Source organism: Toxotes jaculatrix, chromosome 20 (assembly GCF_017976425.1).
Source record: "Toxotes jaculatrix isolate fToxJac2 chromosome 20, fToxJac2.pri, whole genome shotgun sequence".
NCBI classification, from domain to species: Eukaryota; Metazoa; Chordata; class Actinopteri; family Toxotidae; genus Toxotes; species Toxotes jaculatrix.
The window spans coordinates 4717127-4733194 of record NC_054413.1 but is presented as its reverse complement, the minus strand read 5'-3'; the positions used below and the strand labels follow the sequence as shown (position 1 = coordinate 4733194).

At 37.2% G+C, this 16068-nt stretch overlaps 1 protein-coding gene across 2 annotated transcripts in view; it reads right to left on the bottom strand.

The window, feature by feature from the left end:
- Nucleotides 1-7729: 7729 nt before the first annotated feature.
- Nucleotides 7730-16068, bottom strand: part of LOC121200274 (cadherin-7-like) — a 71884-nt gene continuing 63545 nt past the window's right edge. For both annotated transcript variants that reach the window (XM_041065458.1, XM_041065459.1), the window contains one exon: nucleotides 7730-9502. In XM_041065458.1, coding sequence (XP_040921392.1) covers nucleotides 8988-9502 — 515 coding nt within the window. In that variant the 3' untranslated portion in view covers nucleotides 7730-8987. The remainder of the gene's footprint in view (nucleotides 9503-16068) is intronic.

Genomic DNA, 16068 nt, shown 5'->3' with positions numbered 1-16068 from the left:
TCAAAAATTTTTTCGACCTCAAAATGTCATAAAAAACGTCATAGTATAGTATGGCGTTTTTTTCGGGCAAAAAAAGTCACAATTTTTTTCGACCTCAAAATGTCATAAAAAACGTCATAGTATAGTATGGCGTTTTTTTCGGGCAAAAAAAGTCAACATTTTTTTCGACCTCAAAATGTCATAAAAAACGTCATAGTATAGTATGGCGTCATTTTCGGACAAAAAATTTCAAAAATTTTTTCGACCTCAAAAAGTCATAAAAAATGTCATAGTATAGTATGGCGTTTTTTTCGGGCAAAAAATTTCAAAATTTTTTTCGACCTCAAAATGTCATAAAAAACGTCATAGTATAGTATGCCGTTTTTTTCGACCAAAAAAAGTCAAATTTTTTTTCGACCTCAAAATGTCATAAAAAACGTCATAGTATAGTATGGCGTTTTTTTCGGCCAAAAATTTTCAAAAATTTTTTTCGACCTCAAAATGTCATAAAAAACGTCATAGTATAGTATGGCGTTTTTTTCGGGGAAAGAAAGTCAAAATTTTTTTCGACCTCAAAATGTCATAAAAAACGTCATAGTATAGTAAGGCGTTTTTTTCGGCCAAAAAAAGTCAAAATTTTTTTCGACCTCAAAATGTCATAAAAAACGTCATAGTATAGTATGGCGTTTTTTTCGGCCAAAAAAAGTCAAAATTTTTTTCGACCTCAAAATGTCATAAAAAACGTCATAGTATAGTATGGCGTTTTTTTCGGACAAAAAATTTAAAAATTTTTTTCGACCTCAAAATGTCATAAAAAAGGTCATAGTATAGTATGGCGTTTTTTTCGGGCAAAAAAAGTCAATTTTTTTCGACCTCAAAATGTCATAAAAAACGTCATAGTATAGTATGGCGTTTTTTTCGGCCAAAAAAAGTCAAAATTTTTTTCGACCTCAAAATGTCATAAAAAACGTCATAGTATAGTATGGCGTTTTTTTCGGGCAAAAAAAGTCACAATTTTTTTCGACCTCAAAATGTCATAAAAAACGTCATAGTATAGTATGGCGTTTTTTTCGGGCAAAAAAAGTCAACATTTTTTTCGACCTCAAAATGTCATAAAAAACGTCATAGTATAGTATGGCGTTTTTTTCGGGCAAAAAAAGTCAACATTTTTTTCAACCTCAAAATGTCATAAAAAACGTCATAGTATAGTATGGCGTCATTTTCGGACAAAAAATTTCAAAAATTTTTTCGACCTCAAAATGTCATAAAAAAACGTCATAGTATAGTATGGCGTTTTTTTCGGCCAAAAAAAGTCAAAATTTTTTTCGACCTCAAAATGTCATAAAAAACGTCATAGTATAGTATGGCATTTTTTTCGGACAAAAAATTTAAAAATTTTTTTCGACCTCAAAATGTCATAAAAAAGGTCATAGTATAGTATGGCGTTTTTTTCGGGCAAAAAAAGTCACAATTTTTTTCGACCTCAAAATGTCATAAAAAACGTCATAGTATAGTATGGCGTTTTTTTCGGCCAAAAAAAGTCAAAATTTTTTTCGACCTCAAAATGTCATAAAAAACGTCATAGTATAGTATGCCGTTTTTTTCGGCCAAAAAAATTCAAAATTTTTTTCGACCTCAAAATGTCATAAAAAACGTCATAGTATAGTATGGCGTTTTTTTCGGACAAAAAATTTCAAAATTTTTTTCGACCTCAAAATGTCATAAAAAACGTCATAGTATAGTATGGCGTTTTTTTCGGGCAAAAAAAGTCAACATTTTTTTCGACCTCAAAATGTCATAAAAAACGTCATAGTATAGTATGGCGTTTTTTTAGGCCAAAAAAAGTCAAAATTTTTTTGCACCTCAAAATATCATAAAAAACGTCATAGTATAGTATGGCGTTTTTTTCGGGAAAAAAAAGTCACATTTTTTTTCGACCTCAAAATGTCATAAAAAACGTCATAGTATAGTATGGCGTTTTTTTCGGCCAAAAATTTTCAAAAATTTTTTTCGACCTCAAAATGTCATAAAAAACGTCATAGTATAGTATGGCGTTTTTTTCGGGGAAAGAAAGTCAAAATTTTTTTCGACCTCAAAATGTCATAAAAAACGTCATAGTATAGTATGGCGTTTTTTTCGGGCAAAAAAAGTCAAAATTTTTTTCGACCTCAAAATGTCATAAAAAACGTCATAGTATAGTATGGCGTTTTTTTCGGGCAAAAAATTTCAAAATTTTTTTCGACCTCAAAATGTCATAAAAAACGTCATAGTATAGTATGCCGTTTTTTTCGGACAAAAAAAGTCTAAATTTTTTTCGACCTCAAAATGTCATAAAAAACGTCATAGTATAGTATGGCGTTTTTTTCGGCCAAAAACAGTCACAATTTTTTTCGACCTCAAAATGTCATAAAAAACGTCATAGTATAGTATGGTGTTTTTTTCGGCCAAAAACAATCACAATTTTTTTCGACCTCAAAATGTCATAAAAAACGTCATAGTATAGTATGGCGTTTTTTTCGGCCAAAAACAGTCACAATTTTTTTCGACCTCAAAATGTCATAAAAAACGTCATAGTATAGTATGGCGTTTTTTTCGGACAAAAAAAGTCAAAATTTTTTTCGACCTCAAAATGTCATAAAAAACGTCATAGTATAGTATGGCGTTTTTTTCGGCCAAAAAAAGTCAAAATTTTTTTCGACCTCAAAATGTCATAAAAAACGTCATAGTATAGTATGGCGTTTTTTTCGGCCAAAAAATTTCAAAATTTTTTTCGACCTCAAAATGTCATAAAAAACGTCATAGTATAGTATGGCGTTTTTTTCGGGCAAAAAAAGTCACAATTTTTTTCGACCTCAAAATGTCATAAAAAACGTCATAGTATAGTATGGCGTTTTTTTCGGACAAAAAAAGTCTAAATTTTTTTCGACCTCAAAATGTCATAAAAAACGTCATAGTATAGTATGGCGTTTTTTTCGGCCAAAAAAAGTCAAAATTTTTTTCGACCTCAAAATGTCATAAAAAACGTCATAGTATAGTATGGCGTTTTTTTCGGCCAAAAAAAGTCAAAATTTTTTTCGACCTCAAAATGTCATAAAAAACGTCATAGTATAGTATGGCGTTTTTATCGGCCAAAAAATTTCAAAATTTTTTTCGACCTCAAAATGTCATAAAAAACGTCATAGTATAGTATGGCGTTTTTTTCGGGCAAAAAAAGTCAACATTTTTTTCGACCTCAAAATGTCATAAAAAACGTCATAGTATAGTATGGCGTTATTTTCGGACAAAAAATGTCAAAATTTTTTTCGACCTCAAAATGTCATAAAAAACGTCATAGTATAGTATGGCGTTTTTTTCGGCCAAAAACAGTCACAATTTTTTTCGACCTCAAAATGTCATAAAAAACGTCATAGTATAGTATGGCGTTTTTTTCGGCCAAAAAAAGTCAAAATTTTTTTCGACCTCAAAATGTCATAAAAAACGTCATAGTATAGTATGGCGTTTTTTTCGGGGAAAGAAAGTCAAAATTTTTTTCGACCTCAAAATGTCATAAAAAACGTCATAGTATAGTATGGCGTTTTTTTCGGGCAAAAAAAGTCACAATTTTTTTCGACCTCAAAATGTCATAAAAAACGTCATAGTATAGTATGGCGTTTTTTTCGGCCAAAAAAAGTCAAAATTTTTTTCGACCTCAAAATGTCATAAAAAACGTCATAGTATAGTATGGCGTTTTTTTCGGGCAAAAAAAGTCAACATTTTTTTCGACCTCAAAATGTCATAAAAAACGTCATAGTATAGTATGGCGTTATTTTCGGACAAAAAATGTCAAAATTTTTTTCGACCTCAAAATGTCATAAAAAACGTCATAGTATAGTATGGCGTTTTTTTCGGCCAAAAACAGTCACAATTTTTTTCGACCTCAAAATGTCATAAAAAACGTCATAGTATAGTATGGCGTTTTTTTCGGCCAAAAAAAGTCAAAATTTTTTTCGACCTCAAAATGTCATAAAAAACGTCATAGTATAGTATGGCGTTTTTTTCGGGGAAAGAAAGTCAAAATTTTTTTCGACCTCAAAATGTCATAAAAAACGTCATAGTATAGCATGGCGTTTTTTTCGGGCAAAAAAAGTCTAAATTTTTTTCGACCTCAAAATGTCATAAAAAACGTCATAGTATAGTATGGCGTTTTTTTCGGCCAAAAAAAGTCAAAAAATTTTTCGACCTCAAAATGTCATAAAAAACGTCATAGTATAGTAAGGCGTCAAAATCGGCCAAAAAAAGTCAAAATTTTTTTTGACCTCAAAATGTCATAAAAAATGTCATAGTATAGTAAGGCGTCAAAATCGGTCAAAAATGTCATACTTTAGAACGGCCTCAAAATGTCCTCAAAATGTTCATAGTATAGTAAGGCGTCAAAATCGACCAAAAAAAGTCATACTTTAGTATGACCTCAAAATGTCATAAAGCATTCAAAGATCAAGGCCACCGAGATCTTTTCTAAGTTTTGCTTGTGAACATCCAACACTAACCTTCCTAAACATTGCTATTATCACTACAAAACACCCATAACCTCTACCTCTACATCTGCTACTAACAGGCACCCATGCCACCACCATGCTGTACGTCTAGTTTCACCTTAATAGTGCTATTGATTTCTTCTCACAATTAACTATCTACACTTAAAAATACTTATGTTTACAGTTGTTTATTCAATGCATGATATTCTGTCACAAACAGAAACATCAGATTCTCATTTATTTTTTACCTTTCTTAGAATTTAATGTTACAAAAAATACATCAGAATTTTAAAATTCTGCTGTTAATTGCTTGAAAATATGAACATTGCTGTTATTAACATAACACTGTACAGAGGGAGAGTAATTGTATGATAAATGATCTCAGACACCTGAGTTGCATGTGCAGCCAGAAGGCTACTGTAAAGAATGATTCCTTTAACAGGCATCCAAGAGGTCAAACTCTATTAGCGATGTTCCAGGGAACAATCTGAGGAAAAGAGTGTTCCTCATCTCACTGAGAGTCTCTGAAAATGGGCACCTCTTTGTCAGGGCAATTTGTTGATGATGCATGGTTATGATAAGAATTGAGTGAAGTGCTTGTAGTCGCCCAGGGCCTCCCCAGCCAAGGCGCCGGGGCCAACATGAGTAATCAACCAAGGTCCAGATTGAGCCCCTGATAGCAGAAGGTCCCTGATTGCTCATAAGTACCCCCAAGCACCAGGCATTTAAAGACACTTTCTGCTGATTTTGATAGACAGCTGGTCAATCAAAATGAACATCTGGTCGCAGCCACTATCGGCGCTGGACCAGAGATGTCTGTATTCGAGCCACTGTCTATCCCCTTATATAACTGATATCTTATGAACTCAATGTCATCTACAAGCTGTTTGCTATATCACTAAAACCTGTATTGCGTTTACTTGTGTTCCTTCTTCATAAAACTCTGAAAACACATGGCTTCAGAGGAAATAGAGGAGAATTATGTTTTGAGTTTTAAGTATTTAAGTTTCAAAGCGAGGCTATGTAATTTTTGCTGAACTGCAGCTAACGTGGCTGCAAGTGACAGGGTTAATGCTTAATGCTAAACTCAGACGAATAATATTGTTAGAGGGGGACAAATGGAATGTCAGTATTGCATTTTAAGAGTACGTAAGTTTTAAAGTAAGACTACGTAGGCTTTGAACAACTTCTGAATAGTGACAGTAATGAGATAATGCTAAAGGCTGTTCTGCATTAACTAAAATGTTGAAGTACTCTTACAAAAGCAAATTGAGCTTTAAACAGTTTTAAAGTGTATTAGTTTTAAAGTGACACTGTACATTTCCCTTTTCAGTGCTTTTTTCCCTCACGGCTAACACCTTAAAACCTCAGCAAGAAATAATTGTATATTTTAACTTCACCTGATTGCATGTCCATCAATTGTACAAGAGTTTTTCATCTATTGATTTCCACAAGAACCCTTCTCTTTTCTGTCTTGCCCTCACAAATGATCCTTGTGGCTATGAATATGTGATGCAAAAGGCTATCATGTATGTAAACCGTGAATGTGTAAGGAAGAACACTCAGCACGTCTCCTCCTGTAGATTTGTGTGAACTGCATCATAATGAGCAGACATGGTGACCTTGGTTACTCCTGATCCACACTTAAAAAATCTCAGATGTTTTGTTTTTGCCAGGTTCAAAGCTTTGGAAACTATGTCAATACCTGTAAGGAGACGACATATTTACCAAGCAAAAATGCATAACAAGTTCCTTGCAATCTCTTGCATCACCGTGAATTATACTGTCAGTTGTATTCATGAAACTCTGAGTGCTGTCGAGATGCAACAACAGCAAGAGACGCTGGTCGGCTACTGTTTTTAACTACAAGTTTACACTGTGTGGGTCACTGACACAAATAACAAAATGGAAAAACAAGTGTGATTTTATTCTGAATTGAGTAAGGACTCTTTTTTTTAAACATGTCATCTGATTTAATTCAGGGCAATCAAAGTTAAATACAAACATACCGTTAGGCGGTCTGTGTCCAAAAATGGTACCATGTCAACCAATGACAAAGCAAGACAAAGATATATGAGCCAATTTTTCTAATATTTTTTGTAGGTTTTTTTCCTAATTTTCTCCTAATTTGGAATTTCCAATCTCCTTCTCAGAATGTAGGCCAGAGCCCTCACTGGCTTCCCACCAGGGGCCTCAAATATTGTCAAAGACCACAATCTCTGTCGTCTTGCTGTTGTTGCAATCATCAACAAAAATGCTACAGAAATTGCTTTGGGGAGCAATCAGCAGGAAGATTATGAGTGGACCAAAACTAGAGAAACAGCTCTAACAGCTGCTTGTACTTAAACAGTGTACATCCACATGTTCTATGTTGTGATGTCTTAATGCAAGTGTAGTACACCCACAGAATTAAGGCTAGTTTTTAGAATTCTTAAATTATCATTTTTTAGGCCATAGTAAGGCGGTAAGGTGGTAAAATTTATATAATAATACAAATAATTCAACAATTTAATAACTATATAAAATGTAAAAAAAGAAAAAGAAAAAGTAATATTAAACATTTAACAGACATTTTTACTGTCATAGACATGTCTTTGATATGATTAAGGCTGTGTTTTTGTTAATATTTTTTCATTTAGCTGTTTCAAAGTCAAATTAAGGCCTTTAAAACAGCATTTACTACACTGTGGAAAGGTCACATTTACAGAAAATATAATTTATGCATACATACATGCACACTATGTATGTGTTGGCTTTGTCAGTTCTCACAACATGCAGTATTTGAACACACCTATAATGTAGCTTTCTCCGAATGCACAGCGCAGGCCCGGCCAACTTGCAAAAGGCTTCTCAGATGGCTGACGGTGAGCCTCGAAGTCATCACACATGCCTCGGTGGAGTGTCACTGCTTTGTCTTGATCAGGCCTTTCAACTACAAAAGCCTCATCAAAAAGAGACATGAAAAAAAGAAGGTTATCTTCTCTCCTCCTCCCTTTCCAACCCCCTCACTGGCTCCTTGAGTTCCCTAAATGCACAGAGAATGAGGCATCACCTTTTGAAATCATCGATCATTATTGTCAGATGCTTGCTGTAGTTTATTGTTAGAAATAACCTCTTTTTACTTACTTACTTCTCTCCCCGTGTTCAGATGGACTGAAAGAAATCCCTTCAGTCTTTTAAGGAACTGAATGTCAATTTTATTTTCAGCAAAAGGATAAAAACATCATTTGCACAATTCTGCCTCTTCAAATTAAATAATAGTACATATCGGTTGTACATGTCGACACCCAATTTTAACATAATTTGTTTAAGCTGGAAAAAAAATTGGCACAATATGATTATCATACAGTGTGTCCTTTCACCGTCAATAAACAAACCATGAACATTATTGGTTTCATTTCTGAATGACAATATATGCTGGACTCTGCAAACTACAGAAGCAAAATTCATTTACTTACAAACTGTAACGTCACGCAGGTAAGGACTGTCACTGTTCAGAAAGGAATTCTTTTTTCTAGTCTAGGTGGTGTGAATTTCGCAATCAAGCACAACGAGGATGGATCCTTCAGCAAAGCTTTCTGATGTAGCAGATGTCCCCCACCCCCAGTCCCCCCAGCTCAGAAATCATACATTGGACTTGGCAATAGAAAGGCGGAAGAAAAAACAGACTCAGACAAACACTACATTGCAACATCTGCAAAATGTATTGTTAGGAGAATAAGAGAAATTATATGCTTTCCTGTTTCACCCAGTGGAGACATCAAACTGACAAGATAGTCATTCTTATTATATGCACAACTTATGTCTTCACATCACTTCCGTAGCACATCTACTACTTGTTAATACTGTATGTGTGCAGTTGCACTTTTCATATAGTGTTGAGAGGTATGACTGAGTCCATGAATAATGTGGCTCTGTATCGTATGTTTATGAAAATCAGCCCCTCATTACCCTGCCCCACCAACCCGAAAAGGAAAAAAGAAAACCCATAGAAATTGTTGTCAAATTTCATATGAACTGTCAAGTGACCACTGATTAGCCACCAGGGACGCAGCATTTCATGAGAAACTTTTATGTTTTTTTTTTAGCACAAAGATAGCAAAGGAATGCATCAAAGCAAGAGTGCTGGGCCCGTGCCCATCGCTGGAATGAAAGGACGGGAGCCTCCCCGTAAAAATGCTCCAACATGTATGCATTCTGCAGTCAATGGTTGGACTCAAGCCCAAAATCTGAAACCTTTAATGTCTTTTGCACACAAGGTTTCCTCCTCGCTCAAGCCACTTTTGAAGTCTGTGTCAAAACTCACCATGGCACGCTTTTGAAAATCCATACAAGGAGGTAAACAAACCAAAAACCTTTGAAGTCAAAGTGTTTATCTTTCAGTCTCTCTTGTGCTGTCTTTGAATATTTTCCTCCTGTGCACTAAGGCAGGCAAAATCATTTTCTCTGACAATAAATTACTCCTATTTAAATGTTAAGAGAGACATTTAGGGGCTATGAGAAGACACTGGTGCCGTCGCTGTTGCCGTACAGATCGGCCAGCTTTTTGAAGCGTGGTCCCCAGTTGCTAAGATAGTCATAGTTCTGATCTGAGTCTGTACTTAGTGATTCCAGTGAGCTTAGTGACTCTGCTACTGAGCCGCTGCCTTCAAAAGCATATGTCTGCAGAGAGTCGTATGGGGGAGCTGATGGATCCACATCAGCATCCTTAAGTCGCTCCCAAATAAACTCTCGAAAGACCACATTGTCCGGCAGGGACTTATAGGACGGGCGACTTGCTGATGGGTAGTGGAAGAAGGTAGGTGTATCTGGTGTGACATCTCGCCGCACGTTGGGATCTCTGATGACGTTTAGGTTGCGGAGTGCAACCATGTCAAAAGCCTCTGTGTCCTCCTCTCCCCCACCCTCATCGTCGTAACGGACAATGTTCTCTCTGATGTCCCTCTCCTCCTCGAGAATCAGTGGCTCCTTCCTCCTCCGACGCATTGTCACAATTAGCAGAACCATTACTGAAGAGAAAGGGAGAGATGTCTGAGTCAATATTGACTGACAACAACCACACTTTCTGTGCCAGTCAGCTGAAAAAATGCAGAGATGTGTGGCTTTCCGAAGAGCTGAATACATTATGACAGGGATTCTCAACCAGGGAAAACTTGTAATGCAGAGGGTACGTGCACACTGGGTTGACTAAATGGACAAAATGTAAATTACACACTATATGCTGCATAGAAACATATAGTGTGTAATTTAAAATCTAGTTAAGTGAACACAGAGGTCTAAATAGTTAGCTAAGAGTGATGGGTAAACAGTTGAAATAGCTAAGAGTAATGGATAAATGGCTGAGACATCCACCTTCAGCCACCCATAGACAGTTTAAACGTAATTGCAGGCTGACAATATCCACCATTACATAATTAATGGTGTTAAATAACATCCAGTTAAAAAACAGTTAAAATGTAGACATTTAGAACATAACATAAAATGTCAGTGAAGGGGTCTTGAGTTCATCTGGCAGGGCTGATAAAAAAACGTTAAGAACCACTGCTCTATGAATCGAGTGAAGGTGCTCTGCAAATTCTGTCAGAGTTTACTAAACTAAACCTGCAATGTAATATATTGTGCCCCTCTGTGGTTTCTACCACCTACATTTCGCTTCAAGACTTGAACAAAACTCAACCAAACTAGAATTCGTGGCCCTCTGAGATCTTACCAGAAACCCTCCTCCAGACCGTGCTCCCTCTCCCATACATTATTGCTGAAAATAACTCTACGCCCAAGCAAACTGGCAAATGTCTAATGATCCTCTATCCATCAATGTCAAGCCGGTGCCAGTGAAATATCGTTCCGTGGGCCCATATTTCTTTTCCTTCTCGGCGTTGAGCTACTGCAGGCAGCAGAGAAAGAGGCCCAGGAACCAAATTCAAACACCACTTCACACTCTCTAATAAGGGAGCAAATGGAAGAGATGGAAGGGAGGAAAGTGTCACATGGAAAGGCTGCAGGAGATGAATGGGCAGCTCTCTGCTGGCTATTTGGTGACTGCTGGTACCCTTCAACAGAAGCACTAGTATCACCGCTCAACAGTTTTTTGTGGAATACTAGGAATGGTCCCTCCAGTCTAAATGCACTACTAATATCCATGACAATTTTTTTTGGTGCTTTGAGACAGAACACCAAATATTTCTGTGGAAGATTGTTTCCTCTGATTTCGGGAACTAGAGTCACTCTGAATTTTTTTCAATTCAGCGAGGCTGCTACAAAGTGAATTACAATGTGGCACGATGAGATGGAATATTCTCTGTGCTTTTCAGCAAAGCTCTTTAGGGTTTAATGCCTAGAAGGCAGCCGCGGTGCGTCGCAGACTGGAAACGGGCCAACATCCAATCACATCCTACGAGGATGAGCAGGTGGATGGTCGAGCATACAAATAATCAATCTATGTCAGGTACCAAGGGTCCTGTAAGAAATGATTTCCAGCCCAGACAGTTTAGCAAACAGAAAAGCATGATACGGCAGGAGTCCCCACTCTTCATAACACACTTACTGATGATGTACACTAAATGAAAAGCAGAAGGGAAGAAGATCAGTTTAGTGTTGCAAAGGCTTTTGCTGTAATTGAATTGTTTAAATGATCTACCTCGCACAATCGATAGTGAACGAGGTGAGTTTTCTGTGCTGCCCTTTTCATACCAGCATGCATCATTGAATGCACTTTCTCATTAGAGTATTTTTTCATGCGCTGTTTGATTCTGGTGAACCTGGGACTGATTATTCACTCATTTTGTCACCCACACGCTTCCTATGTCTTTGTGCTGCGGTGCCATTTCAAAGAGAGGTCTTAATCAGCAGCTGTAATGTTGTCTGAAGTGAAAAGAGGTTTTATGTTTAAATACATATTCCTGGGAGAGAGATCATGTTTAAAAGGCCCTAAAACCTATTTCCTTAATCAGCTTTGAGTATGTGTGATAATTGGTCCTACATAAACACAATGTTTTGCCAAATTTGGAACAGTTTTTGGTATTTTATTTGACTATGACTACTTCCAAAAACCTGTTGGGATTTAGTAACATTTATATTCACTTTTGTGTAGTTGCTCCCTCCTCCTAACAGGGGCTTCGTCAGTCTTTACACTATATCACCTTCTTTGCTCCCATCATAATTACTATGGCCACCAGAGGTCGTCTAACAATTAAACGTAACTGTGAGTCATAATAAGCTGCTTGCACAGATGAAGTATGGGGTCGTTTTTTTTCTTACATTGTGTTCTTGTGGATATGAATGACTTGTGAATATCCTTTTGCTTCTTTGTCTTCACTGCCCTTTAAAAGATTTGAGGCTACCATAGTGATTTGTAACCAAAACGATCTTATCTAATGTCCCTAGAGGGCCCTATTGTATAATTTAAGCCAATTTTCTCTAATACTGGCATATTTATTATTTATGTTTACAATTGTAAGAGCTCAGCATCGCTTTTGTTTTTGTAATTGAAGAACTCATTGACCTTAATTTGTATGCATACCAGAAAGTGTTGCTAGCGTCCTCTAATTGGCAGATTTTTCGTGGGTGAAAGCCAGTTGCCTTTGCCGTGTGTGGTGCTGTTTGCATAGTGCTGTTTGTCTGTATGAATTTCTGCTTGATAAAGGTCTGAGGACCAAAGTGTTGGACAGTGTGTGGGATTCTTTGGTTTTCTTTTCAAGTCAGGAGCTTTTGATCCTATGCACCTGTCACTAAGACTTTAAAATATGCAAGAACTTTTCTGAATGTCGACCTCAAAGTGCAACGGAGAACAAGAAGTATGGAGGAGAGCATGTACTGCAAGAAAATAAAGGTATCTGGACAAATTAACATGTGGCTCCTCAACAGCATGAGAGTTATCAGTCTCCTGCACGGATGACATTGTGCACCATGACTTGATAAAGGGCACAGAAACAACAAGAATCAGAATCACAAAACCTCCATGTCACTCTCTACATTTTATTCTTTATCAGTGATGCTGTATGTTTGCTTCATGATTCAAAGAGATGTTATGGCATCTTTGTTGTTGCTGATGTTATCTGTCACACCGTTAACTGTGTGTCTAGTTTATGTCCCTGTTTACCTTATCAGCATTTCTTTTTTTATTTTCTCTGTATCCTTCTGCCAGCTGTTAGCATTTTTCTCCCTGTTCCTTTACAATAGGTCTTTTTAGCTTTTGCCAGACTGTCATCATGAAGAAAAATCTGCTTTTAATTGACTTGTTCAGTTAAAAAACAAAAGGCTGATTTCCTTTTCTTCTTCTGTTTGATTTTTTTAGCACATCAACCAGTTGTAGTGATAGCAAATAATTACGCATTTCAAACACACAAATCCGATGCGGCCATTCTCAGATTACAATGTGCACAGTCGAGCTTAAAGATCAGATCTGAAGAAGAAACTGTCTGCTGTCTGAATACAGAGGCATAAATAAAGACACAGACGGGGTGCTAACATAGGAAACAGACAGTAAAATAAGAGACAGATGAATGGACATGGCGATTTATAGAATGTGTCTGATAAGCAACAGTCAGACAGAAATAAGTGTCTGGAGAATTGGGGGCTACGTAATGTCTCCTAATTGGCTCTCTGGAGGATTGAGCAATACCTGGCGTGTACCGGGGGAAAAAAGGGTCTGGGTCTTAATGAAATAATGATCATCTCAGTGGTTTGGATGTATCGTCCAAATGTGACTGGTGTCATTAAAAAAAAGCTTTTAAGTGACATTTACACACAAAAAAAAAAAGAGAAAAAAAAACTTGTGCCCAGGCATTTTCAGGAATATTACTGCAAGGAGAAGAGGACAAGCTCAGTAATTAAATCTAAAAATATCAACCTGTGATTAATGACCACTTAGCTCATGAGTATGTAGAGCCAAAGCTAACATGCACACAGCACTGTGTGTTTTAAAGGCAGGCAGGTGGAAACTGCACACTTTCTATCAACTGTTGTTCTCAGTAGAAGAGTGGCACTCTGACGAGTTCTCCACAAGCAGCATGCATTGTAGTTATTAGACAGATAACTAGAATCAGTGTTGCTGGTGGGAGTGTGTGTTCCTCTCATCTGATGAGAAGATGAGAGACTGATGGAGGACGGGGGGAAAAAGAATATGGAGTAGATCTAAGACTGACAGCACCTGAGGATGACAGCAGTGAGACGCAGCTCGGGTCTTATTCCGGCTCATGTCTCATCCAAAACAATACAATCACACGCAATCACAGCCTCAATTGCTACCTACAGATTGAAAGAGGTCTTGATGGAAGACCATCAAGGAAGATCAGAATAAAGGATTGCGCAGGGGCTGTTAATACAAGGGAAGAAGGAGGGGCTCTGAGGGGGGATCGAATATGCACAAAGAAGAAACAGAGAAAAGAAGCAAAGAGGCTGATCCGATTGAACAAAACAGACTGATGGGGACAGCTAAGGACACACTCACACACACACAGAGACAAGGCAACGTGGAGGTATATTAAACTGGAGGCCATTAGTTCTAAGCCTGTGGCCTGAGGCCATGCCGAGCAGAGTAGAGCCAGCTTTCATTAGCGATGCCGGGTTCAGGGTTGCGCAGCCACGTATTCCCCCCTGTTGCTCTTCTGAAGTTTTCATTTATCACTAAAAGTATTCTCTGTCGCAATAAAAGGAAGGCAAACTTCAAGGGGACTGGAATAAAAACCAAAGTTTGACCCCATCAAAGAACTCATTTCAGTTATTGTATATGCTGCTTAGATCCACCTCAGCTTTCAATGAAGATCATCTAAGCGTTAAACTATGACTCTGCCCTGATGGGGTAATGCTTTGTCTGTGGGTTTTATGAGCAATAATGCAGCCTGGAGGTGATGGCTCAGTGCTGCATCATCTTTAAGGGTATGCTAATGAATTCTCATTTACAAGTGTCTTTACTTACACCTTAACATATGGTGTAAAGCTAGAAAACAGAAGCAGCGTCTGTCCTTCAAACCCAGTATTCCATACAGTACTTATCTCTATGACCTCCATAAAATATTATAATTAAGTTAATAAAATACACTGACACGTAGCTTCGTGAGAAGGGAAAACAATGGAAAATCTAAATTCTCGTCACTGACTCAGGTTGCCTTCAGGCACTGCTTTCTCTCAATGAAAATGCATATCGCTGCACTCTGTTCTTTAGTACAGTATTCTCAAACACAGGAGGGGCTGGCTGTCATATAAATGACACATAATCATAACTGGCAACAAAGGGTTTTAAAAAAGTTGCTGGAGATTTAAACGTGAAATACAAGTACTTTGCGGGAGAAAACGGGAAAGACTCTTATGGTTATTTATGTGTCCAATTAAATGCATCAGAAATGTATAAATATCAAAAACAGATATTTTATATACAGTAATGCCATCACAGCCTGAGTGTCTCCTGAACAAACAATTTTACATCCCAGTGAGGTTAGACAAACAGAATTAAATATCTGACATGAAGTTAACTTAACAGCCTTGGGTGACCGCTTCCTATCAGCTCTTCTTAGAGAACAAGCCACAGAATGAATTTTACAATCCAATGGGTGCACTGAACACTCACAAAATAAAAATACTCCAAAATTTACCCAAAACCCAGCATTCCGACTGTAATTAATTGATCCCGCTGGAAGAATTTCAGAGGTATTTAACTTGTAAACATCCCTGCTGCTATTCAGAGCTGGCTGACCTAGGTCACGTGTATTTACCAAAGAGGAAATATGAGGGGAAGATATCTCCCCCCAGGTTTGACCTGTGCAAGACCTAAAGATGCAGATGTGTTTTAGCGAAGCTTCCCTCAGCTGCCCAACTGCTCAAAGCATGCAGAGCAGCTACGATAAGTCTGAATGGGTTATAAAACCTCCATTTAAATCTGAACTTATATTTGAACTGCACAAAGAGTGTGTTAACCCAAATACATCTTTGCTGAATCAATGAAAAAAAAAAACAACGACAAAAAAATGGAAAATGGAAAACAACAATGTAAAAATAGTAAAATGAAATGGAAATAGTCAAGTAAAGTAAAAGTACCTTAAAATTATACTTAAGTACAGAAACTGGCTAAATGTCACTGACATACTCTATGCCTTACAAGATATTTCTGGAACATCTTTTGCAATAAACTGGTTGTTTTAAGCTGTCAGTTCTGTGCTCACTGTGTTGATCTGCTAATGTCACGCAGCTGCTGCTGCAACACTGATTTGTTAACCCATATATAACACTGCTGCTGGTTATATATTCAACAACTCACATGCAAACAGTTTGATCATAACAATTGAAAATAGCTTTGTGTGTTGCGCTTTATGCTTCTACTTTCCTGCATTCAGTCATATTAGCAGTTACGGCTAATCGACTTGGCCACAAACACAAATTTCAAACTGAGAGCGTATCTTCTCTGCTCTGTTGTCAGATGCTTGTGACTGCAGTGACTCTTCACTGAGATGCCATGGATCACTGATTCACTTCACCAAGTTAAATATTTGCTGCTCGTGCTAATATGTACTTCGACAGTCAATGTCTTGGCTCTGCTCGGTTTGTGTTTGTGCACTTGGCAACATCAGTAGCTATTAGCTGC